General features: G+C 43.1%; 1 protein-coding gene across 1 annotated transcript in view; it reads left to right on the forward strand.

The window, feature by feature from the left end:
- Positions 1-26,433, forward strand: part of SLC6A2 (solute carrier family 6 member 2) — a 1,124,598-nt gene that overhangs the window by 313,063 nt on the left and 785,102 nt on the right. The window contains exon 4 of the mRNA XM_069639646.1: positions 6,276-6,513. Coding sequence (XP_069495747.1) covers positions 6,276-6,513 — 238 coding nt within the window. The remainder of the gene's footprint in view (positions 1-6,275; positions 6,514-26,433) is intronic.

Raw genomic sequence — 26,433 nt, forward strand, 5'->3', positions numbered from 1 at the left:
TATAACCTATGGAAATTGTTCTGTAAAATGCAAAATTGCAACCCAGGGAGGGTCCCCAGGCACAGCTAAGGGAGTTTCTGGCCCTGTAGTGAAAATCCCAATATTTGAATTCTGTGAATATATTGTTTCTGGGGCACAGGGTGCATGCATGTCTTTGCTGTGCTGTTGCAGCGGTAGGACGCTTCTTAGGTCAATGAAAAATCCTAAAGTAATTGGGTGAATTCATAAATGGCCCATTCGCTGGACATCTAAATAAATTACATTTTTAGCTAATTTTCCGGCGGAAAAGTGCTTTAAAATCCATCATGTGGACCCATAATTAAAAATATTTGCTCTGGTAGAGAACTCCCTCGACCCTTACATGGGGTTGGGCTCCTTTACTTCTCTCAGTCGCTTGTTGACGGTTTTCCAAAAATGACATCAAGTCTTCGGAATTGCTTTTCTGTAAAGGTGGCAATCCTAACTTCAAACCACCCTAGGAGTTCTCTTAACTCCAGTCCTCCAAACTGCAAAAGTGGACCCTGGCAGTCCTGAGGCGAGTTCGCATCAGTGCAGTCAGGTGAGCCTCGTCCCAGAGACCCTGATGTGAGCCCTGCCCTCTTTGCAGGAATCCCAGCATGAGCCTTATTCCAGAGGTCCCTTTCTCATCATTTTGGCCCTTACCCCAGGATGCCCTTATCCTTTTCTGTGATGAATACCATATCTGTACTTTATCAATATACAACACATACAAAATAATAATTTAGCATTTATATAGTGCTACGAACACTCAGGTATCTAAGTGCTGCCTACTATTACTCATGGTGTGTGGTGCTCATTTATCGACCTCGGAAGGATGAAAGGCTGAGTTTGGTCCTGCCGTGATTCTAACCTGCTCAGCAGGCCCTGCACAGATGTCAAAGCGTGCGCTCTACTCGCTGTGCTATCTGACCGGCTTCAAAAACATGATAAACGCTTTTCACTTTTTATCTATGGCGTATTCTTTGCTCGGTCAAGCTTTGCACACACACGTAGCAAGCGTGACTTGTGCCCCCCACCTTGGTGCTGGGCCTGTTTGAACTGTTGAGAACCACTGGTGTAATGAATTGTTCAATGTATAATGGGAAGAGTAGGGGGGACAAAGGGCCTCGTTGACCGTGTGGAGACCGCCCAATGTATCCAGTAGCTCAGCAATGGTAGCAACCGAGGCAGCTTTTATTTCTGTACAGCTGTAGAGAAATTGACAGGAAAACCAGCAGAGTATCCCCGCAGAAAATGGCACCCGAGCACAGATCTCCTCGGTTTTCTATGGTTTTATACAAGGAGAATCATACATAAAACAGTAAGATGCATTTAGTCAGTTACATTAAAACTAACACTTCTTAATGAAACATCCTTTGAGCGTGGGAGGCCTGGCTCAACAACACCATTTCATGCTTTGCCAATTCTACAGTGCCGGGCCATAGGATATCATCTCTGTCTGCGGTAGATCATTCCATCATATATAGCGAGCCACTGTCTGCTTACTAGCCCCCACGTGAGCCTTCTTCTAGTTCTCAGGTAGGAATACTTCGGCCTCAAGGGTGACCTAGGATACGTCGCTGGCTGTGCCGAGATCCCAAGCAGACATTATTTATTTATTTATTGACATATGGGCATCATGGCGCTTGTTACAGTGGGTGATCATGGCTTAGTTACATACAAAAATAAATACAGACAAGCGTACTTGGAGTAGATAGTATGCATAGTAGAGGAGGTATACAAATAGTGGGTATATGAATGTAGGCAGTTAGTTGAAGAGAATAGTTTTAAGATTTTTGTGGAAGGCATAGAGAGATGTTTCGGCTCTGAGCGTAGTAGGGAGCGAGTTCCATAGCTTGGGGGCAAGATGAGGGAAGCTTATACCTCCTGCCTTGGCCTTGTTTATGTGCGGCACCATGAGTTGGTTAATGTAGCATAGTCTGGTAGGCCTTGTTGAGGGAGATCTGTATAGTGTGTCTGATAGGTATGAGGGTGCTGAGAGGTTGATGCATTTGTGTGTGGTTGTGAGGATTTTGAATGTAATGCGCTCTTTGACGGGGATCCAGTGTACCGTCTTTCTTGCTTGTGTGATGTGATCTCTTTTGGGTATACAGAGTGCTGCTCTAAGTGAGTTATTTTGGGTATTTTGGAGTCTAGCTAGATTTGTTTTGGAAGTGCCAGCTAGGAGTGCATTGCCGTAATCCAACTTGGCTCCTATAGTTGCTCTGGCAATGGGGAGGCAGTTTTCCGTGGTTAGGAATGGCTTAATGGCATTAATAAGTTTAGTGCTCAGGGCGGAGGCAGAGACAATGGCGCTGAATTGTTTGTCCATAGATAAAGTAGCATCAATGTGGACTCATACAGTTTTAACAGAGGTTAAGACTGGGATGACACAGTTGTCTATGCGGAAGTTGGAGTAGAGCGAGTCGAGATTAGCTATTGTGGACTTTTGACCGAGAATGAGGATTTCTGTCTTGTCCCCATTGAGGCAAAGGCCATTAGTGGCCATCCACGCTTGGATGGTGGAGTATATTTGCTGTAAGGTAGTGGCCTCTTGGTGATAGATCCCTGTACGGGGAAGGAGTACTTGGGTATCATCAGCATAGTTAGTGTATGTGATCCCAAGTGCATCCAGTTTATCGAAGAGTGGCTTAGTGAAGAGATTGTAAAGAGTGGGGGCAGTACAGGATCCCTGGGGGACACCACAGTGAATGATAGTGGGCTCTGCATTAGCTATAATAGAGAATACTTTCATCGCTCTGCCTTCTAGGAATGAGGTAACCCAGGTCGCTGCATGCTTGGAGAAGTGCGCAGCATGCGTGAGATGATTGGTGAGGGTAGAGTGATCAACCAAATCAAACGCCGCTGAGAGGTCTAAGAGGAGGAGGAGGGCAGGCTTGCCCTTGTGAAGGATATGGGTGATTTGGTCTTTTAAGTCTAATAAAGCTGTTTCAGTTCTGTGCCCTTTGCGAAAACCCGACTGTCTCCTTCCTAAAATGGAGTTAGTGTCAAGGTACAGTTGGATTTGCCTGTGGGCGGCCTTATCTAGTATTTTAAGGAGAAATGGGATGGTTGTTATGGGTCAGTAGTTATTAGGTTGCGAAGGGTCTAGCGTAGGTTTTTTTAAGAGCGGGCGCACCCAGGCCTCTTTAAGGCTGTCAGGGACTGAGCCTATCTTGAATAAGGTGTTGATGAAGGCGGCAAGGATAGGAGCAAGTGGTTCTGCACATTCCTTGATGACTTTGGGGGGCACACATCGCCCTTGCATTGTGATAGTTTGAGATGTTTAAGGATGTCTATGACATCTGCTTCTGAGATTTCCGTAAACGAAAATTTGGGAAGTTTGCTGTTTTTGGAATTAGGCATGGTCTGGGTCTGGTGATTCTGCTTAGGCAATGCCTTGTAATGACGTCCCAACAGCACAACCTTTTAATTATTTCCTAGTTTCTGCCAATCAGTTGTGGATCCTTGCAGTTTTGCTGTGTCATATTGCTCAGCACAGTTGCACAACCAGTGTTCATGAAAGAACATAACATGCTCTTGGTTTCAAAAACCGGTTCCTCGAGAAATGTTCAAATACGGTGTTTAAAGTCTGGCAACTATGACCCGTGTTATCATATTCTTGTACAATCAGCAAATTACAGACATCTATTAGCTTGGGAATCTCAGTACCCACAAGTGACCCTGTTAAAAGCTTTTTCCGCAGCCTGGAAGTGAAAGGCCAGTAGGGACGACCTAAAGGCAGCTTCATTAACAATTGTTGCCACAAACCGAGTATGCTCCATTGTATCTTTCCCTGTGACTAAGCTATGCTGTTCCAGGGCCTGTAAGGTCGACCATGTCCTCCGCAATACGGTACACCAATATTTGAGTAAATATCTGCTATCAGAGTTAAACATATATACTGGTCAACAGGAAGAACAATATAGAAAGCTTATGGTTTTCTTAGGAAACATAACCATCATTGTATCCCTCGAGGATTCAGGGATTGATTCTGTCTTGGAAATAGCATTGAAAAGCTTACTCATTGATGGAGGGAAGCCCACCCAAACTTTACGGCAAACATCTATCAGATCCCGCCTATCCCTGCTGCATTAACAGAGCGCAGACTTGGTAAGTCTGTTGTAACCTTGTGCATTAGGACCCTAGGCGGGGGTGCTAGCCAGTCAGGGGTCTCATAACACGGGCTGTATTCGCTACAAAGAACTGGTAAGGAGTCAAAGTAGCAGGTTCCCATTTTGACCTGCTGGGTCCAATTTGTTAAAAAAGAAGAGAACTATCAGATATCCAAGCCAACTTGTACAATCTCAAAGTGAGAATGTCAAAGTCGACTGTGTCAAATGCGGCTGACAAGTCAAGCATGACTAGCATGCTTAGGTCCCCTTCATCAGCTTCCCTAAGGATATCATCCCAAACTGCCACCAAGGCGGATTCAGTGCCATTACCAGGCCTGAAGCCAGATTGGTAAGTCTCACAAATTCTATTTTCCTCCAAAAATGTCTGCAGTTGCATCATCACTACTTCTTCAAGGATCTTGAATGGCCGAACCAGACCAGCACTAGGTTGGTAGTTGGAGAGCACTTTGTGATCTAGTGATGTTTTTTTAAGTAATGGGCTTAGATACGATTTTTTAAGATACAGAGGCACACATCCTTGAGCCAATAAAACATTAGCAAAAGCAGTGGTAAAGTTACTCAGAAAGAGGCATGCTGTTTAGCAAGGTAGGCTGGGATAGGATCGTAATCATGATTTCTAGGTTTTAATTTTGATATCAATGTCTCAATTTCTTTTGGGCTACCTGGAGTTAATGTGAAATTAGAAGACATTGGTGAGGAAGGGGGTGCAACATCGATATGTGATGCTGAGGTTTGAGAATCCTGAGCTGGGAATCAATATTTCGTCACATAGAGTTGAATTTTGTCATTAAAAATTAATTAAAATCATTTGTCATTGTATGCGATGAAGTTAGGTTTTTTATTACAGCAAACATTTCTTTTGATTTTTTTTGGTGAGGTTAATTTGGTTTTGATTTAGCAGAAAGGCTACCTTTTCATAGGTGGTCAAAGTTACTTTATCAATTTGAAGATCTTTAGTTTAAGCCATATCTTCTTTTTCTTGTGCCATTCTTTCTTCAAACTCTTAAAGGAGTCAGAGTACCATAAGTTGTTTTTCTTTTTAGACGTGTTAATACTTTTTAATGGGGCATACAGATCACAGGATTTCTGTAAAATTGATATATTGGACTGAGCAGTTAAGGTTGGAAGAAAAAGGAGTCAGTTCAGAAATTAATTGATCACCTGTGCTAGCATTAAGATCTTTTTTTGCTGTGAATAAACATGACAATAGTATGGGAGGCTTTGTGGAGGCATGCAAAGTCTATTACAATGGGAAAGGAAACACCATAATGATCAGACCAATCACTGGTGTGTTTTCCTGATTAAATACTATGTTACCTCTAAACACAACTGGGTCTAAACAATGGCTGAAATTCAGGTGTTCCATTTTTGTCCATACTTGTATCTTTATATCCACTTTCTATGCTTTTTGCATCTGAGCTTTCTGGTTTAACGCTGGGTGTGAATCCTCTTACTGTTTGTTTGAAGTTATATTTCGGTTTATACATATAAACTATCAAATCTGTAATATTTATGTTCTCTGAAGTATTTCCTTGATTTGTTCAATACATTTCATCTTGAATATCTTTTAGAATTTCACCATTGTATTACTTTGTTAAGGGTCTCTGGTTTCGATATATATATATATATATATATATATATATATATATATAAGTATGTATATATATATATTGGTAGCTGCAAGCGGCTGCCCTGCCATTTTCCTCTCACCTCTCTGTACCTTTGGTCTCCGCTCTTTACCAGCCCACCCCACTTACTTGATTCTTCTGGTTGCACACTATCCTCGCCACTTTGTCTCTGGGGGATAGCTCAGGGGCAACATGCTCACCTTGGCAGCAGGACGACACAGAGCAACACAGTTTCGATCCCTGGCTCCACGCTTAGAAACCTCTGGGTATTAAGCGCGTTATAAATAACCAATCATATCATACCATATACCTAGCCGTTTAATGGCTTCAGAAAGTACAAGTCATGTGAAAGAAGCCGTCAGATCTTTAAGTGAATTTTCTTACCCTTTCTGTTGTGCCTGCATTGAGGAAGGGTTACTTAATTCTCTCTCTATATATAATTGTTATAGAATTAGTTCTGTTTTGTATACAGCTCTTGACTAATATGTGCATCTTTCCCTGCTGTTATCAGGTGTGGGCTACGCCGTGATACTCATCGCGCTATATGTGGGATTCTACTACAACGTCATCATTGCCTGGTCTTTGTACTATCTGTTCTCATCCTTCACAACCAAACTGCCCTGGACAACTTGTGGAAATGCGTGGAACAGCCCAAACTGCACTGACCCCAAGCTTGCCAACGGGTCTCTACTGACCAATGGCACCAAGTACTCCAAGTACAAAATCACCCCTGCTGCGGAATTCTATGAGTAAGTACCATGATCTATAAAGTACGTGCACTCTTCTGTACACCAATGTGGTGTATCTTTCGAAAAAGATTGTTTCTATATAAATGGCTGTTTTGTTGTTGAATCGCTTGTGGTTGTGTATCATTTATTTAAGAGTTCGATATTAAGCCGCTATGTCACCATCCCGCCTGTCGCAAGCCCTCCTGAACATGGAGCAAGGATATATATGTATTAATGGAAAATCACAAAGACAGGAATTAAGAGGTGAAATGTAAGTGAGGATAAGTAGCCAGGCACCTTCCGTTTGCACCAGTGAAGGTGGCCCACCGGACAAAGGGAGGGTCATGTTCAGAGCTGATGAGGAACTGTATCACTAAACAGTTTGGGAGACACAAAGGATCGCGGCAGATAACTAGAATAAAGAGTGAACGTCAGATGGAAATTGGATGCCAGTCTTTTTTGTCCGTTGTATCAAAGTTCGAGTTAAGCCAAGCTTTACTCTTTCGCCATGGCAACCAGCTGTCAGTCAGACCAAGGTCTCTATGAACCCCTCAGGTTGTGTCTAGAGGAGAAGAGGCTTGGTTGATCCTCAGTGTTAGGGTTTCCGCAGCTTAAGTTCCCGCACCCCTTCTTGTTAATCCCTAACTGTTCGACGTTTATTCTCAGACGTTTTGCATCTTGACATTTCCACAGCACCTGCACTGCAGAGACAACTTATTAATGTAATGTAGCTAGGTCAAATGTGTTCAAGTTGCATGGCAAAATCTGCAGCCTTTGTGAATGAGTTAGCGCCGCATTTGAACACATGAACTATGAAGTGTAAGCCCACCCAGGGCTAGATTTATTGAGTGGAGTAAGATACTATTAGTCAGGGGTAGGTTGGGACCTTTGCTGAATCTTATGTGTTCCTCTTCCAGTTTCCCTCCCTCCTTGTTGCTTTACCTCACCTTCAATTCTGGGAGTCCTGTGGTTCATCTTCCTGGACACTGCTTAGTGGGTTCTACGTGATTTCATCAACAGAAATCCCTGAGTGCTAATGTACTTTTTGGCAATTGCTTTGTGACATTTTCTTTTTCAATCTTTGAATGGCTTGTACCCTTATACCTCCCACTTTTATTCCCCCAATGATCACCAAACTCTTTCACTTCCACAAAGTAACTAGTGGCAAAAAATGAAGCTCACACTTCACTTTTGAGCATAACATTTTGTTAACATAGTGAGGATCATTGGGGCATGAGAGTTGTGGGAACACTAGACTCGATATTTGTGGTTATTAAAGGTGCTTGTTTTCTTCTTGTCGTTGGCAGTGAGAAATAAACATAACAAAATGCATACTAATGCACTTTCACTTTGAACAAAGGCGCATGAAGATACCTTTGCAGCACGGGTGCTTGGAGTAGGGGAGGTGGGCTGGTTCCACGTGTTCATTATCTACCACCTTTGATACAACCACATCTGCCACCAAAGTCAACCTCCCAGGCCCCTAATAATCCTAATAGCCAGCAGTGTAAAAAAATGTAAAACACTGAAGTGGAACAAATCACTCAGTACAGTTTGCCACTACCAAGTGCAATTTGCCTTTACAGTTTAGCATAACTAAGCAGTATGACACATTACTTTGTGCCACCCAGAGCAATGTCTCTAATCTAGTCCCTTGCCCTAGATCTTGGTCTGCTTGGTTTTCTTTTAAGTTTTATATTTTCTAAAATGCATGCATTTATAGAAAGGTACAACTCCTGTATGTCTTCGTTGATATCACTTATTTTGCCAATAAATCTAAACTGAAGTATGGGGTGAACATGTGCATTGGGGTTTAGCTCTGTTTAGCATTATCTGCTTTTCTGAAGAATATTATGGGCGTTATTGCGCCTGGCGCTGTCTCCCTATGGCATTCATATTATATCTCTCTATTGGCCATCTGGTCCCGCTGGTCAAATTATTGACCACCACACCCAACTAATTGACTCCCTTCTTCGCCAACATCACCTCATTGTCACTGGTGACTTTAACCTCCCATCTCTCTTCACTCCTCTATCCACTAACTTTAGCTCTCTTCTCCTTAAACGCTCACTCTCTTCTGTTCACTCAATGCCCACCCATTAAAATGGCAGCGCCCTTGACCTTAGCCTCATCTCCTCTCATCTCTCTTCATCTAATATCTCCTCTGCTCCTTCTCCCTCAGACATCTTGGGACTCTGTCAGGGAAAATGAAGATTGGATAAATCCAAGGTGGGAGGCACCAGAATATTGTCTTGCCTTCTTCACGTGCTGTGCTTTTCTTTTCCTCCGCTATCATGAAAAGGGTGCACCTCTGGGATGCTGTTGCCTGCTCCCCTGAGAGGCAGCAGCTGACACATGATGCAGATCTTGCCACACACAAGGAACATTCCTTTGAACTGCATGGCTGAAAATGCACATCCAAGCCTTAAGGACTGGCTCGTGATCAACTTCAAACTCACAGCAAGAAATGATCATTCCATCGCTTGCCTCAAAGTCCACTCCTACTTCCACCCCCCTCTCTCCATCTACACTTCCATTACCAAGTGCAAGTTTCCCTCCTCCAAATTCCCTTTTTATCGCTTTGACTTACACCATTCTCTCTCCTCCAATGCAACTTTCCCGGTTCTAACCACTGATACAGCCTTTACTAACTTTAATGCTGCTCTTAACGCTCCCTTCTCCTCTCACTTCCCTCTTACTACTTTCAATCCTAAACGCTCCCCTCCATGTTCTTGGATTACCCTGCACCCCAAAAACAACAATCACGAAAAGCCTTTGCACTTGCAAAAGATCTAGTCACTCCCCAGATTTCCAACTCTACCTGACTGCTCTTTAAAACTACTTCTGTGCTCTCAATGTGACTTCTATATTTCTATCATTGTCTCAGTCCTCTCAACCTAGGCACCTCCAAAAATCTTTCAATTCAATTCGCCCACCTCATAAACCCTCCTCCATCTCCTCTACTCTTTCTGCTAACGATCTAGCTCTCTACTTTGCTTCAACATTTTCCCACATTCAAAATACCCTCGAAATTACCTTCTATCCTCCCCACCTGCTCACTTTTCTCCACAACCTCTACCTTCCTATCCTGCAACAATGTCTTCATTTGCCCCACTAACATTGATGACATTCTTCTCAGGGCTAATCCTTCATGTGCCTCCATCGACCCACAATTCCATATAGCTCCATTTATTACTTCCCTCTTCAACTCCTCTCTTGACAGTTCTACTTTTCCATCATCATCAGACATGTCAGCTACTCTCATCTCTATCCTTAGGAAACCTGGCCTGGATCCTAAATGTCCTGCCAACTTTTGTCCTGTCTCTATTCTTCCTCACTATTCCAAAATCTTAGAGTGTGAAGTTTTCAACCGACTTGCTGAGTTCCTTGAAACACACAACCTCAGGGATCCTCTTCAATCTGGCTTCTGACATCAGCACTCTACCTAGTCAGCTCTCCTCAATGTCAACAGCTACATCTCTTCCGCTTGTCATGCTAACCGCTCATCTATTTCGTTTCTTCTCAACCACTCTGCTGTCTTGGATACCATCAACCATTCTGACCTTTTCCCAACACTATTTGTCCTAGGCATCAGGGACAAGGCCCACACTTGGTTTGCTTCATATCACACCCCCAGACAATTTGAGGTGCCCTGAACAGGCTTTCCTCCCCCACTCACCCTCCTTACTGTTGGTGTTCTAAAGGGTCAGTCCTGGGTTTGCTTCTCTTCCCTCTCTATACATCTGCTATTGGCACCTTGATCTCCTCCTATGGCTTCTCCTATCAACTCTTTTCTGATGACACTCTGATATTCTTTTTCTTCCCCCCCCTATCTGATGAACTATGGTAAAATGTCTGTCTTTCCAACAAATGCTGAGTGGAATCTCACTTGATCATGCTCCACCAAGACTGAAGTTCTCTACTTCCCATCCAAATAAGCTATCTCTTCCACTTCCTCTCTTCTATTCTTCTCTCCCGACTACCTTCCCTGCTCTGTTTCTGCTTGAAACCTTTGCATCATCTTTGACCCAGCTCACAACTTCTCGCTCGTCATCTCCAAATCTGCCACTACAGCCAGACATAATCTCTTCAACATCAGAAGAATAAGCACCTAATCTCCTTTTTAGTACTCTCTCGATCTGAATACTGTGCCAGTGTACTCTCTGGCCTTCCCAACTATACTTTTTCACCTCCCGACATTCTTCAACTTTGCTGTCCATACACTCTTCAACCTGCCCCGCTTCACCTCCACCTCCCCTGCCCGAGGTCAGTTAGGCTGGTTATCTATGAGACATAGGGCAAAGTATAAACACCTCTTCAAACCTATACACAGACTTGCCCCACCCTTCTTGCAACCAATCTCATGCCCTGCTCTCCCCATCGCACACTGCAGTCATCCTCAGCCACCTCCTTGCCACTTGTTGTGCCCCTTGCGCTCTTTCTCGTTTCGGCTCTCTTTCTCTCCTCACTCCCTTGCACTTCCTCTGAAATGCTCTTCCCCTCCACACTAATCCCACCATATTGTAATTTAAATCCAACCTCCTAGCTCTCCTCCTTTCTGAAGAACCACTTGCATAGCCCTTTCTACCACCCCATCTCTCTCATTTCCTCTCCCATTCCCTCTCAATGACAATCTCTGCAGCACTTATCCCTCACCCCCTCATCCTAAAACTTAGCATTTCCTCCACTATCCTGTTCCTAGATCATGCTCTACTGTCCTTGTCCCTGGTTCATGTTTCACTCTCCCCTGCATCACTTGGTCTTATTGCCATATCCTCTCACCCATTGTTAAAGACACCGGTTCTCCACTCTGTAAATCAATGTTAACACATTCTATATGCATTTTGGTAGCAAAAAGGCATTGTTTTCCCAATAATTTTCATTAAGCAAATAAATACATCATTAAAGTATTCAAAATAAAGAATAATAATAAGACACTCTTGCCACAATATGAAAAGATGTCAGAAATGTTCTGCACCAATATAGGCCAGTCTAGACACGTAAACACACTTATTACATATGCTTCATCATAGATGCCCAGTAACAAATGCCATGCCACAATAAGATATTATAGCCAGATGGGATGCACCAAAATGCCATTCTAGCCATGTAATAACACGTACCATGTTTGCTTTATCATATAATCCTGCAGTAAAAAATGTCATGCCACAGTAAAAAATATCTAGGCTGGCTAGCACAAAGAAAACGCAAGCAAAGGCCCATCCATTCACTCGATCATTCAAACATGCATGCACACACACATTACATACACATAAATTCTGCAGTCTACACTTAGCTTTAGCCCTGGTTCCGGTTCTGCACTTGCCGCAGTGAGGACTCCCGTAATAAAGGCCCCCCGGCTCCCACGCAATAGAACAGGAACCAGGAATCGCAGAGCGCTCCCTGGTTCTGTACATGCAAGGAGGAGCCTGAACTCTCCGTTTCCAACACCCCCTGCAGTCTGAATGTGCTGGTCCAGGCAAAGCTGGGGAGGCAAAACATTCTCAGCCTTGAAATGTGCCATTGGAAATGTGCACTGGGGAGCATAAACTGTCAAAGGGAAACCAGCTTTTCCATTGACAGTTTAAGCCGCAGCTCCACCATAATTGGTGATAGTACTGGTGGATTGGCGCTCCCTCACCATTATGGACTAGCCACCCCTGCCTGACAGTTCATCACATAGGAGCTAGGTTAGTGGGGCCGTCTTATTTCATAATTGTTGTCCTGGAAGGTGATAATCTTTCTGGTTTCCTGAGTAATGTCTTTGTCATAAGGAAACAAGGGTACAACAATAACAATTTCAGCTGTCTCTTGTATATTCTTGTTTGCCATTGTTGTGTGCAGAATGGAAAAGTGTCTCAAAATGTAGGCTTCACACAGGTGCAAACACATGTTCCCCTCTTTAATTCAGTTACAGTGATTTTGTTCAGTGGTGAATTGTAAAAAAAATTCCAAATGTATGCAAAAACATATAGAAAAGGTCCATCTATCTTTAATGCGTTTTCGAAAATGCACCGTTGTGTTCTTTTAGCAATTGTTGACAGCACCCCTCCCACACATTTGGAACGTGGAGCCGCAATTAACAGGGATGTCTTCAAGATAGACCAATTTTGGCAAACGTGACCACATTTGTGTAAGAAATGCACACGTTTGCTGTCTTTTAACATTGTTTGAAAGAAAGCATTAGTCTCACACACTCTTTTCAGTCATCTGCCGTTCTGTCTTCTTTACCCCCAAGGAATATTCACATGAGCGACCTAACTGCTGAACGCAGCATATATGTCTACGTCATATCAGCGACCTCACTGCTGAACGCAGCATATATCTCTACGTCACATCAGCGACCTAACTGCTGAATCCAGCATATATCTCTACGTCACACTAGCAACCTAACTGCTGAATGCAGCATATATGTCTACGTCACATCAGCGACCTAACTGCTGAACGCAGCATATATGTCTAACTCACATCAGCGACCTAACTGCTGAATGCAGCATATATCTCTACGTCACACCAGCGACCTAACTGCTGAACGCAGCATATATCTCTACGTCACACCAGCGACCTAACTGTTGAACGCAGCATATATCTCTACGTCACACCAGCGACCTAACTGCTAAACGCAGCATATGTCTATGTCACATCAGCGACCTAACTGCTGAATGCAGCATATATCTCTACGTCACACCAGCGACCTAACTGCTGAATGCAGCATATATCTCTACGTCACGCCAGCGACCTAACTGCTAAACGCAGCATATGTCTATGTCACATCAGCGACCTAACTGCTGAATGCAGCATATATCTCTACGTCACACCAGCGACCTAACTGCTGAATGCAGCATATATCTCTATGTCTCATCAGCGACCTAACTGCTAAACGCAGCATATATCTCTATGTCACACCAGCGACCTAACTGCTGAAAGCAGCATATATCTCTACGTCAAACCAGCAACCTAACTGCTGAAAGCAGCATATATCTCTACGTCAAACCAGCAACCTAACTGCTGAACACAGAATATATATCTATATTAGATGCCGTGGCTGTAAATATGCATTCCAGTCATATTAACTACATTCCTGGTCTGAATTGTAAGTAGGACCCCTTCATTTAAACACTGACATTGCACTTGGCTGAGGTGGTTATTTTAGCATTGAAATATTTTTGCAAAAGACCCCCCAGGCTGCCAACAACATATATACGAGATTATATTAATGGGTAACCCACTCAAAGGAGACAGATCGGCCTTAACCAGGGATAGCTAATCAGATACGAAACCTGGATCAAGTCACACTCAATTCATCTTGCTGGTGTACAACATAATTCTCACTTTCTATTCTAATTTAAGTTACTTAGATTGAGTGCTATGGGGAACTTATTTTTAGAATAACTGCAAAGTGTCAAAAAACATAGCAACCAATGCTTTTTTTTTACCATGACATGGAAAGTAAGCAAATAAATGTCTTTAGAGTAGGGGATTATACAACTGGCCCAACCACAATACAGAGTACCTCGTGTCAGGCTAACATCCCTGCAGCAATGTGGCATATTCCAGACTGCCTCGCAAATCACCCAAAAAAACACCTCTGGGACCTCTTACTCCCACGGTCAGATGGGATCCCTCATCATCAAAATATAATCCAGGAAATGACTGTGGTGTGCCTACTCTAGGCTGTTAAAAGGGGTGCAGGGTATCAGACTAAGGTCATCCTGTTACCCAATCGGGTGTTCCTCTCTGTAGTCCCTATTGCACCAGTGCCCTAACAGCTGGCGGGCCATTGCCGCCTAAGGTAATGCCCCAGGGCCTGAGTTACAGGCCCGAGCGTTACAAGGGCCTTAACAGTGGCCCCGGGGGCATTACCTTAAGGTAGTAATAGCCCGCTGGCGAGACGGTTATTGCCATTAGTATTTTGTTGTCTGCAGTCTCAGGATACTAGTTTTCCCATGTTTGCAGCCCAGGAATACTAATGCAGATGAAACCTTTTCAAGCAGCATTTCTTTTGCTGTTTGAAAAGGTGTCGTTGCAGTACGCTTTAGTTCTAGGAAAACTAGAACGTGCGTGCTGCTTCATTAGTATGGAGCAACAGGGTGCATTTTGGGCCAACTTGCTCCGTACTAATGAATGGGAGGAAACTGGCCACCTTGGAAAAGGGAGAAAGGACTACGTAAGGTCCCTTCTCCCTTTCCATGGTCTCCAGAAAAAAAAAAAGAGAGTGTACCTGGCGCGCAATGCACGTAAGTGCGTCCACAGGATTACACTGTGGTATGGCACGGAAACGAGCCAATCCACGTTAAGTGTATCCCATGGAATGTCGCCTCCGGGTACTAATAACAAATATGTTAAGCTATTAATGCACTCAAGGACACTCCTTTATCTCCGAACCTGAAGATATCACTTTGAACCTGAGGATATTACTGATAAGGGGGGACAGGGTGCTAGACTAGCCTGGTGTTCACCCCTACAGCACCAGCAGTATGCAATGTGCAGGCGTCCGTCCATTTAATAAATAAAATAAATAAATAGTAGTATTAATAACCGACACTGGTTAATAACCATCGTATAGCATGATGCACTTTTGAGCTTGGGCATTGTTGCACATCATATTTTATGCTGCTATTTGGAAAGCCTGTTTAATTAATTTACAAAACCTGTCTTTCTGGCATTCTTTAAAATTAGATTGCCTTTTAACTGCTTTTATTTGTTTATTCAAATCTTTTGTTGCCTTTTGAAGCTTCAAATATGTCTAAAAGGAAGGCAACACATCTCTCCACCCAATAAGACTCAAAAAGCAGCTAAACCTATGGCTCCAATCAATGATGCTAACATTTTAATTAATGAGATTGAGGTACTTTGAAGTGATTTAGGGGGTACGGGCACTGTCAAGTTACCAACTAACAACACTGTGCACCAACAATCAATTATAAAACAGATTGGTAACTCTACAACATCTCCAGCCAAACCAGTAAATAGCTTGTATGATGATCCAGCCATATTACAAGATAGCTCAGGCCTGAAAATTAGCCTTGTGCAGTCCACCTTATCTTACAAGCCATTGAAAGGTGGGAAGGAACCTCCTGCGCTTGATTCTGACTTCATTACTGAGGTTCCGCGTCCTATGGACAAGGAAGGAGGGAAGCTTTATTCAACAACAGCTGCTGTACACTTTTTAAGTTCTTCATCTGCACTGGCTTCTGCTAAGTCTAATACGAGGAGTCATGATGTAGCAGAGCCTTGTGCACACAAATCTATACATTTCATCATTGTTCAATTAGTCAATTGTCTTAATAGACTTAATGCCTTGAAATCCCTTGTCGACCCAGCCCTGCTGACAACAGCCTAGCCACTGGAACAACTGCATCACAATGGTTATGTGATGCAGTTGTTCCAGTGGCTTCCATATCCCTGCCCTCACAAGATAACCAGATTGCACCGGAATCGTGGGCCTTTTTATCATTGGAAATAAACCATCTTAAATCGAAAACCCCACTCACTAAGCGATCTAGTGACAATTCTGTGTAAGAAAGCCAATAAATGCAATCTAAGTTCCATTCCTACCCTCGGGGCTGCTGTGTCTAATAGCAGCGCCCACGCAACGCTATCTGTGCTGCCTAGTCAAGATCTGGAGGTTATTAAACAATGATTGGTACTATTGCAAGAACAACAAATGCACTTTCAGGCCCACCTTGTGATAATGCTACTAGTAAGGCCAAATTACATTCTTGTCAGAATGGTCCATCTCTAAAGCCATCATTGTCTGTAATTTCTAGGCATACTACTCAACCGAATCTACCCCAAGGGGAAGGATTAGTTTGCTTTAACACCCCAAGTGTATGCAGTGTGGGCAAATATCTCTCAATTTCCCCGCGCCTGCACAATATTACCAATAGGGGGGCTAGAGTACCTAATCTGGAAAATAATGTTGTGTATATGACGGAAGTTCCTCTACTAAAGAAGGGTGCCTTTGAAAACAGTGGCTCCTTAAAAAACAAATGCACACACCGGGTGAGGCATACTCGTGGCTATATCGATTATACAAGATTTTATTATTCAGGCCAGTAGAATGTTTATAGAGAATGATAATAATTTTGATTTGCTAAAATAGACTTTCTCCCCAGTTCTATGGGTGAGCAGCTTTCCCTCCTCGATTTTTGCTCTATCCAGTGATCAAGCTCCATGATTCAACAAGGTAGAACCCACACTTTTAGTTCATGCGACACCTTCCCTTCAGTGTGTAAACGGAATTGGGTGTACTTGAAGATCTGACACCCTGACATTCAAATTATTGACCTGGTGCTTCCTGATGGCCTAGTCATTATACTTTTCATGTGGCCTCATGTTATACAAAGCATCACGCGTGCACTGCATACCTGGTCTTCCAGATGTTTGTTGTGAAGAGGTAGCCAGTCTGTCAAGGAGCGTGGAAACATGAGCTTGCAGAGCGGGGTACCGACCCAATATCACCCTGGTGTAAACAGGTAGGCACTGGGCTAGCTCCCAACTCCATTGGATGGCACTTCCCTGATTTACGTGGAACCAGGACAGTGCAAGCACTGTCAGTGAAGGCCACAAGGGATGTCCAGTGATAGTAGCTGAAGTCCAAATTGCAGGGTTCCAATAAATGTAATAACAGATGGAGTTCCAAGATACTGTGTACCAAGCGGTGGCAGGCGAGGTGATAAGAGAAGGGAGTCAGACAGGAACCCAGGGGGAAAATAGGAGGAAGATTCAGAACCAGGTCCCAGCAGATGGAATAAAGGACCTAGAAGGAAAGGCATCTGAGCAAAGCAGCAGAGAAACAGGACCCAAGCAAATGGTGAACCAGGATTAAGGAGGTAAGAGGAGCAATGCACTGGGGAAGAGAAGGGGAACAAGAACCAAGGGGCCAAGTGGCAATTATCAGAAAGATAGCCAGCAACTTACCACGATATACAACCACGTGGAGCAATGGATGGACTCCAATTGGATGTGCCTAAACGGAAAAAAAACGGAACTCATGATTTTCGGCTCATCCTCTGCTCGTGCTAAGCTACCCTCATCCTACACATCCTTCCACATTAAAGATACCCCCATTCCGGTCCTAAGCAAGGTTAAAACCCTAGGTATGCTGCTAGAAGCATCGTTGGGTGCGGACGCCCAAGTACAGTTCATCAAAAAAAACTGTGCCTACCACCTCCGTCTAATAAAAGCCATCAGACCTTTCATATCCGAGGAAAATTGTGTGACCATAGCAAGAGCCACCATCTTATCGCGCCTTGACTATGGCAACGCTCTAGTCCTGGGTGCCTCCAAGCAATGCCTACAAAGCTACCAAATTGTACAGAACAACGCGGTAAGAATTGTCAAGCTCAAAACTAAAACAGAACATATCAGCAACTCCAGAAGAGAGCTTCATTGGCTGAAAATCGAAGATAGGGTGCATTTCAAAACCTTAACCATCGTTCACAGATGCATCTACGGAAAGGCACCAACCTACTTAAAAACTAGGATCAAACCATACGTTCCTAATAGAACACTGAGATCATCCCAACTTGTTAAAATTGCTACGTCACCTCACAAACTCAAAAGTGGCTTAGGTAGAGCCTTTCCAACCCTTGCAGCCAACCTTTGGAACAACCTACCAGACCACCTTAGACTGGAAACCAACTACTCGCGTTTTCGCAAACAGGTAAAAACCCATATCTTCAAATAAACGGCCATCACGGCATATGCCTCAGTTAGCTTAATTCTATGTGACTGTCCCGTCTGCTCTGTCTAATCACTATCTGTTCCGTCCGTTCTTGTGTCCTTGTTTCTGCGCCCCGAGGCTCGCGAGCTACCGGCGCAATATAAATATTAAATAAAATAAAATAAAATAAAGGAAAGAAGGCAATGAAGCTCACAGAGCACAGAAGTACATGCACAAGACTAAGCAATTACCAAGCATATATATGATCAGGGGCAAGAATGCATTGAGACATGGTGCGCTGATGCTTGTGATGCCCAGGTATGCATTTGGGACTCTATAGAGGCTTGCAGCACCAACTGATGCTGCTACAGGGCCAAGAGCGAACATGGACCTCGGCGAATGTGCAGACCCACAGTCATGGCAGCCCAGGGAGTCGGAAGCCGCACCAAATGCACCGCCAATATGTGACAACGAGGATAGATGCTCCACCTCGAGGTCTGCTGGACTCGGCGACCTCGCATCCCTAAGGCAACAACAGTAGGGCTCGGAGGTCAGCAATGCTTTTACCGCTATCATCTGCACCTCCTCAAAGGCATTCTACCTTTTCTCACCTTCCACCATAGGCTCACTGTCTCCAGAGCCCTGTTTCTCTCCAGACTGGACTACTGCAACAGTCTCTTTCTCAATCTTTCAACTGCTACTCTCCAACCTCTTCAATTTATCCAGAACAGAACCGCAAGACTTATCCTTGGCCTTAAGCCCAGGGACCGCATCTCTCCAGTGCTGAAATCTCTCCACTGGCTCCCCATAGCTGCAAGGATCAAGTTCAAGTCCCTCTGCATAATCCACGAGGTTTTCTGGGACCGTGCTGCGCTCTCTTCCTAAATACTCTCCGTATAGAGCCCTCGGCTTGGCCTCCTCCAACTCTCTGCGGGTGAGACGCTTTTCCAAACAGAGATTTGGGGGGTGGATCCCTATCCTCGGCAGGTGCCTCCCTCTGGAACAGCCTCCCTGCCTCTCTCTGTCTTGAGCCGGACCTCCTTAAGTTCCAGAAACTCCTCAAGACTTGCTTCTTCTCTTCCTCTTTCTCTCCCCCTCTACCCAGCTAACCTTCTTTCTCTTCTCCCCTGCTTCCTCTTTCCAACCTGCTCAGTTTGCTGACTGGTCACATGGTGCACCTCCAGAGCCTCACAGGTCCCAGGCTCCCCCTCCAGTCCTGCACTTGCCTTCGGGCTCCTGCACTCTGCTTGGCACTACTGCACTCAGAATTTGCTCCATGAGAGGGGCAGACACTCTACATTTAACCCAGTCCCTTGCTTGACTGGCCGCACTTGTCCCCTCCTCCCTCGCGCTTCCTGTCTGTGCACTTTCACGACCTTGAACGCATTTGGACTAGCAGGTCTGTATGTCCTGTCCTCCTCCTGTCTCCGCTCCCTTGCTTGGCTGTACCTGAAATACTTGTCTATTAGTGTCAGGCCGAGTACCGTAGTTTATTGTCTATATGCCCCCCCTTTCTCTCCCCACTCTTTGTCATGCACTTGCACTATCTGAAAAGCCGTTAGGCATAGTACGGTAGTTTATTGATTGATGCTCTTCTCCTCCCAAACCCCACCCCTTCTCTCATTCCTCCTGTCACACACTTGCACTAGCTGAAATGCCTTATCCTAGTATGCTAGTTATTTTTGTTAAGATCATTCAGAATCTTCAGGGCCTAAGAATGACGACTGTATTCCCTTGTTCCCTTCCCACCTTGAAGCGCTTTGAAGCACTTCACTTGTGTATAAGTGCTTTACAAATAAAAAAATGCAATGACAGCTGACTTCGGTGCCCAGTTTCAGTCCTTATATTGTCTCCAGGATGTTCTAGATGATGACTATGAATTCTGGGGAAGTCCTAAAATTGATATTCCACCTAACAAGGCACACCATGGGAACGCACTTATTTTAGGGACCATGTTCACAGAAAAAGGATTACGGGCTTGTAATGGCTGCATCCTAGGGGACATACCCGCCATCCCAACATATAGATCAGGCAATACGATAAGTCATATTGGCTTTTGTCGAACTGATCTTGCACACTGCTGTCTTATAAAGGAACTTCGTGTCATCCAAAGGGATGAAAGTGATCAGGAATCCTTAGTTATACTACTGAATGTTATTATGCCAAAACATAGTTTTAAACAATCCAGTTCTGACATACACACCTCAAAGGACCGTCGTAAATTCAGCCATTATCCAGTCCTGGATGTCAACTCCCTCCATCAACCTAAACCCATCCAAGACTGAATTTGTCCTGATCGGTCCACCTGCTAAAAAACAACTTTTCCATCACTGGCTCAATGGTATGCACCCACAAGGATTTGTTACACAACCCTCAGACTCAGCAACATTCTCAGGGTTCACTACTGACAGCAATCTCCCCTTCCAGAAACACAAATAGCCTGGCTCAGAATCTCTGCCCTTCAAGAAATCAAACCCTTTATCCGCTGCACATCGAGACCATAGTGCAGGCCCTTGTGGTCTTGCACATCGATGGGGAAATGCTCTCCTAACAGGGCTCCCAGCTACTCACTTGGCTCCTCTAAAAGCAGTCCACCACTCTGCAGCACATGTTATTAATGGAGTACAGAAATGGGGCTAAATTATCCCCATCCTTTTTGAACTACATTGGCTTCCACTACAAGCCAGGATACTGTTCAACACTGCCTGTATTATCTACAAAGCAGTCACAATTATCACTCCAGTGTACCTATTGGCTAAGTTCCACATATCTGGAGGCTCACACTCCTTGTGCAGAAAACTGGTAAATCAGCATGAAACATAACCCGTCCGCGAAGAGAGGACCCGCAGACAATCCTTCTCTTGTCATACACCCACGCTCTGGAACTCGATTCCGTTGTCGGCTCGGAAGGCCCCCACAATTCTAGAATTTCGAAAATCTCTCAAAACATGGCTCTTTCAACAACAACTGACCAAGGACTAGTTCCAATAGACACACATACTGATGCACAGACCTCACAGTACTGTGCTACTGTTAAAATATGCCAGCACAAATGCCAGCTACCCACACTCTGTACAACGATGCACTGCTCTCGGGCTAGGTCCATGCTTTAAACAATAAAATACATACAAATAATAAAAACTTTGAAATGGACTATGGAGATCAAATGTATGTAGGAATCTACAATATAATGATACCTTTGTTGTGTGAATATCTTGATCCATCCACTAGGATGGACTTAACCTCTTTCAATGAGAACCTTGTGGTGTGTATTAACCCCATCATTACACTTCCTTGCTCTAAATCAAAAATCATTCTTAAGGCTACTCTGTCTTGGTATGACAGAGAGTGCAGAATTTTAAAATACAAACTTCTTACTGCGCTTAAGTCACACAGGGAGGCAAACTCACAAAAGGTGTAAGAACTAAGATCAAGTTATCAATCTATGTTTTCTAGGAAAAAGAAGGAAGTCCCGACATGGGAAGATTCTAAACAGGTGGTGAACAAACAAAATCAATCCATGTTCTGGAAGATCATCACCTATGGGCTGCCAATGTTTTGTAGCGCCCGTTATCATGCCTCCCAGAGAATGTCTGGTAAAAATCTGTACATTTCAACTGCTGTTACTGAATTACCAGCTAGTCATGACAATGGTCAAGAGTATAACGAAGTCAGCCACTTGGTATTTCAAACAATGAGGTTGATCTTGCTTTATATTCCCAAAAATTTGAGTATGCCCAAAGACCAGATGCAATGCTGGTTGATCTATTTAAATGTGAGTCCTCAATATGGGTTCCGGTATTCATCATTATGCTCAATTCTATTGTATCCAACACTAATCCTTCAAGATCATGGCAAACGGCTCAAATCATCCCTATTTTTTAAAAAGAGCGATCAGATCAACCCAGCTAATTATCACCACGTACCCCTCTTGGATTGCCTCAAATAAACATATGCGAAAGTTCTTAAAAGTAGGTTAAACCAGTGGTCCATTAATAAAAGAGTCTTGAGACATGTGCAGGCTGACTTTCGTAAAGGGATAGGGACCTTAAAAGAGACTTTCGGGCTAGCACTACTCATACCAAAATATGCTATGTAAAAAAGTGTTACTTTGTATTTAACATTTGTTGATCTAAAAGCAGCACTTGATACCGTAAACCGGGAGCTATTATGGGGCACTTTAGTTAATCACGACATTCCACTAAAACTGTTAACCATTACTAACCATTATTACATCAATTTATACAGAGAATGAGGGTTAAGTAAAAGGGGATCAAGCGGGACAAAAATCTCAACTTTTCCCTGTAAATTTGGGAGAGTGACAAGGGTGTGTTATAGGCCCCTATTATTTTCCCTCTTTATTAATGGCATGGCTGTTATCTTATTAACTTCATTAGTGGATACACCAATCATCAACAGCGAAAAGTAAATCATCCTTCTCTACGCCGACTATGCAGTCCATAACTTAATCTAGATCAGAGTCCAGTATTATGTTTATATAGGAATCAATGTTTCTTTGCGATGTTAACCCCTATGTATATTATGTTAATTTTTGTTATTTGAAGCTAGCTAAACCTCTTCCCAAGTCCTCCATTTAGGCAATGAATGCCTGCCTGGTGGGCGGCACCGGCTGGTTATGGACCAGTGCATGTCACACTCAGTGTTTGACCTTTAAGTGCAATGAAAACAGTATTTAACTGAGAGTAGCTAGCACACATATTCTATTCTCTTTTGATGAAAAATGATGTGTCAATGACTGGGCTCTATTTGCAGAAATGCTACATTTTTTACTTGCAGTATCTCAGTAGGATTTAAATAAGACAGGAAGTGCTGTTGTATTTGACACAAAATACCACCATTTTCATTATTTGGATGAACACCTCCCAGCAGAAATGACCTCACAATTCCCTTGCACTCCAGGGACTTAAGGCAATATTCCTAGGGGACATATTTTTTCATACTCAATCTGAATAAATCTTGAAGGTTACAAAGCCAGCAAATCTTCCCAGTGAATTCCCAGCCAGCAGGTCACTTCCTCTCCTTCATAGATAAGAACCATTCTTCCAGATGATTTCCAGGTTTGTCACTCATCTAGTGGGGGCAGGTGTTCTTCCTTGCTGAGTAGCTTTTGATTTCAAAGTCAGAATGCTCTTCCCTGTGTGTTCCTGATTTTTAAAATGTGCAATATCCCCAGGTTTATGACATGATTATGTCGCACGGTTTGATTGGTCAAATATTTCCATTGCCATGCTTCGTAGTTAAACACTTGTATAGTAAAGGCACCCCAGATCTTCATTGGTTGATTATAAATTATGTTAATGTGAATAGGAAAAGGTGGGAGCCCATTTTCTCAGACTAATATTGAATTCTAAATCAGTTTATATTTAATGTTTTTCCAAAGCAACATGCCACGTCGATAAACACACATTTCTGTAATCCTGTTTTCAGTAATAAAAAACGTAGGCAATTCCATTTGAAAGAAGAGATTCTCAGCTTTAAAACAACCTTTTCAGCTTTGTGTAAACAGCACGAGCACCTCCATCTCCCCCTTCAAAAGAAATCTTTATTTCATTTGTGGCGCAAGATGAAGGAGCCAATGTTTCTCCATCTCACGCCATAAAAGGAATCATTTATTACTGAAGTCTCGGGGCTGGCCACCCTGCTCCCCTTTCCAGGACCTGGGGGTGGAGAGGCCCCTCACACTGCTGGGGCTGGTGCTATGACATTGTCCTTAGATAAGGTAGGGCTGCTCATTAACTCACAGGGCTTGATCACAAGGGCCTTTGTTGGAGGAATTTCATGGTTTTTCATTATAAAAGAAAAACACATGCTATACATACAAATCTTAACCTCCTCCACATGGGAACCTGTATACAGGGTTGAAGTGAAGAAGTGTGTTTCTCAATGATTTCATTGGAAAACTGACCAGCATTGCCCTAAGCCAACTCAGAGGTTGTTATGTTGTTCTATGCCTGAAAGATCTATTCACTTCTATTGTAATGACAAAGTGCAATCCAGTAAAAACACCATACTTTGTCATGTACATAATAAGGTATTTGTAACTTCATCCGCAATTAGCAGAAAAAAAACATTATCTTTCAATGATTTCTTATTAAAATAGCACTTTGGCCAAAGTGCTTTTCATACAATATTTACACACAATTATCACCCAACTCTAGCTGATACCATCGACGTCGGAACGATGAAAAACTGAGTTGGCCTTGCTGGGATTTGAATCTGCAGATCGCAGATGAGTTATTTTACCAGCTTTTAAGCATGTTTTCTCTTGTATAAAGTTTAGAATCTGCCTTTGGGGTAATTTCTTCATATGCAGCAATCCTTTTGTTTGGAAAACATGGCAACATCCTATAAAGTCACAGGATAATTAGCTTGACTTTTCTCACATTGAAATGGAAATCTTTCTAACAGAGGCTGTGTCCTGCTGCTAGATTACTTACATTATGGACACATTTGGGCCTTGGCGTATTTTGGTTGTGCAGTTCCATGATTGGTAGGTAATGAAGCAGTATCTTTTGAAAAGTTATGTTGCTCTTTATATCACCAATACATGGGTGTGGATATTTCTGTCAGTCGCATTTTTCCAGTGCGCCAGGCACAATTCTCCCTGAATACACAGAGTGTTTTTACACTGGAGTTTGTAGTATTTTCTGTAGCCAGTTTAAAGCTATTACAAGCTCAGCCTTTGGGCCAGATCACATGAACTCCTGATATGTGTCAAACTCTATTGCATTTGTAGGGTTCTGTCTTTTGAGGGAGAACGTAATTACATATGCATTGATGCAGTCTCCTTTTGTTTTTGATTATCCCTAAACACCTTAAACCACATATACCAACAAGCAAACATAGCCACAAGTGTTCCTGATGCTTCATCAATCCCAATTACACACTCACCACTATTCATCGCTTTGTGAAACTCATTTGTATACAATCGGGCATAACAGTAATGTGTGACCCTCGCCCATGGAGACATAAATCACATGTGCCCTAAACCAACTCACCTAAAATCGAACTAGCACACAGATTGAGTGGGTGCCTCCAATCTGCATGCATCAACACCATAGATTTGACATCATACCCTTTCTCCTCTCCCCAACAACTCATCCCCCACCTTACAGAACTGGGCAACAAGATGTCAAATGGCAGAGGTTGCCGTATAAAAGTCCCCTTTAAATTACAACACATTTCATTAAGTGATAAGGTGATAAATACATTAACAATAAGGGGAGAAGAAAGTAGCAAAGAAGCTATATAGGTAGAAAAGGGAAAGGCACTGAAAGGCAATAGAGAGGCAGATTGATTAATACATGTGTGCACTATGCCCTCAGCAAAAAGGTATTAATTTATTTATACTTGCAAAAAGAAGATTTTTCTATATGGAAAGAGCAGCCCCCAGTGGAAATTACCTACCAATTGCTTTGCACCCCCGGGACTTAGGGCAATATTTCTGCAGGACTTATCAATTACATTTTGGCAGTTTTCATATTCACTTTGAAGAATTCTTGATGCCACAAAGCCAGCAGAGACCGGCAAATGTTCAGGAAAGCAAGTCTTCATCTGGTTAAGTATGTTCACTATCCGTCATGGCCAAAATTCTATTATTATTATTATTATTATTATTATTATTATTATTATTATTATTATTATGAAAGAGCTATAAATTGGATGATCTGAGAATGGAGGAAAGGATCATTGGAAGTAAGATTAGATAATACTTTTATTGGAATCGGTCACAAATACACGCAGCAGAGTTTATAGAATCAATACAGTACAGAACCGAATAACACTTGTGGCAGGTTTAGAAGGGGAATACAAATTGGTCCTAGTAAGTTACAATGTATTGTCGCGATTCCTTTAATGACACAGAGACGAGTATTATGCTATTTACATGTTTCTTTATTTTAAAGCAGAAAGAAAAAATAGTTTGCCAAAGCAAACTAATAAAACTACTCCTCCCACAACTGCTTTCTCTCGATTCATTACCCAGGGTCCAATCTGACTACTTCTTGAGCCATATCGTCAGCCCCTTCACTCTGGCAAGGCCTCATTTCCACCAGTCCGCACCCTTCATGAACCAAAACACAATCCACTAACTGCTTGCTGTGCTAGCTCCTCTAGTTAGTTCTTCATGACATTGATTGATCCATCAAAGTACCCAAAAGAAGTAAATACATGAAAGTCCAGGAAGTAATAGTAGATATGATACTCACCTCTCCCATTAATAGAATCACAACTGTCTGGCGTAACCTACTAGG

The sequence above is a fragment of the Ambystoma mexicanum genome, chromosome 1q, assembly GCF_040938575.1.
Source record: "Ambystoma mexicanum isolate Mex_15411 chromosome 1q, UKY_AmexF1_1, whole genome shotgun sequence".
Taxonomy (NCBI): Eukaryota; Metazoa; Chordata; class Amphibia; order Caudata; family Ambystomatidae; genus Ambystoma; species Ambystoma mexicanum.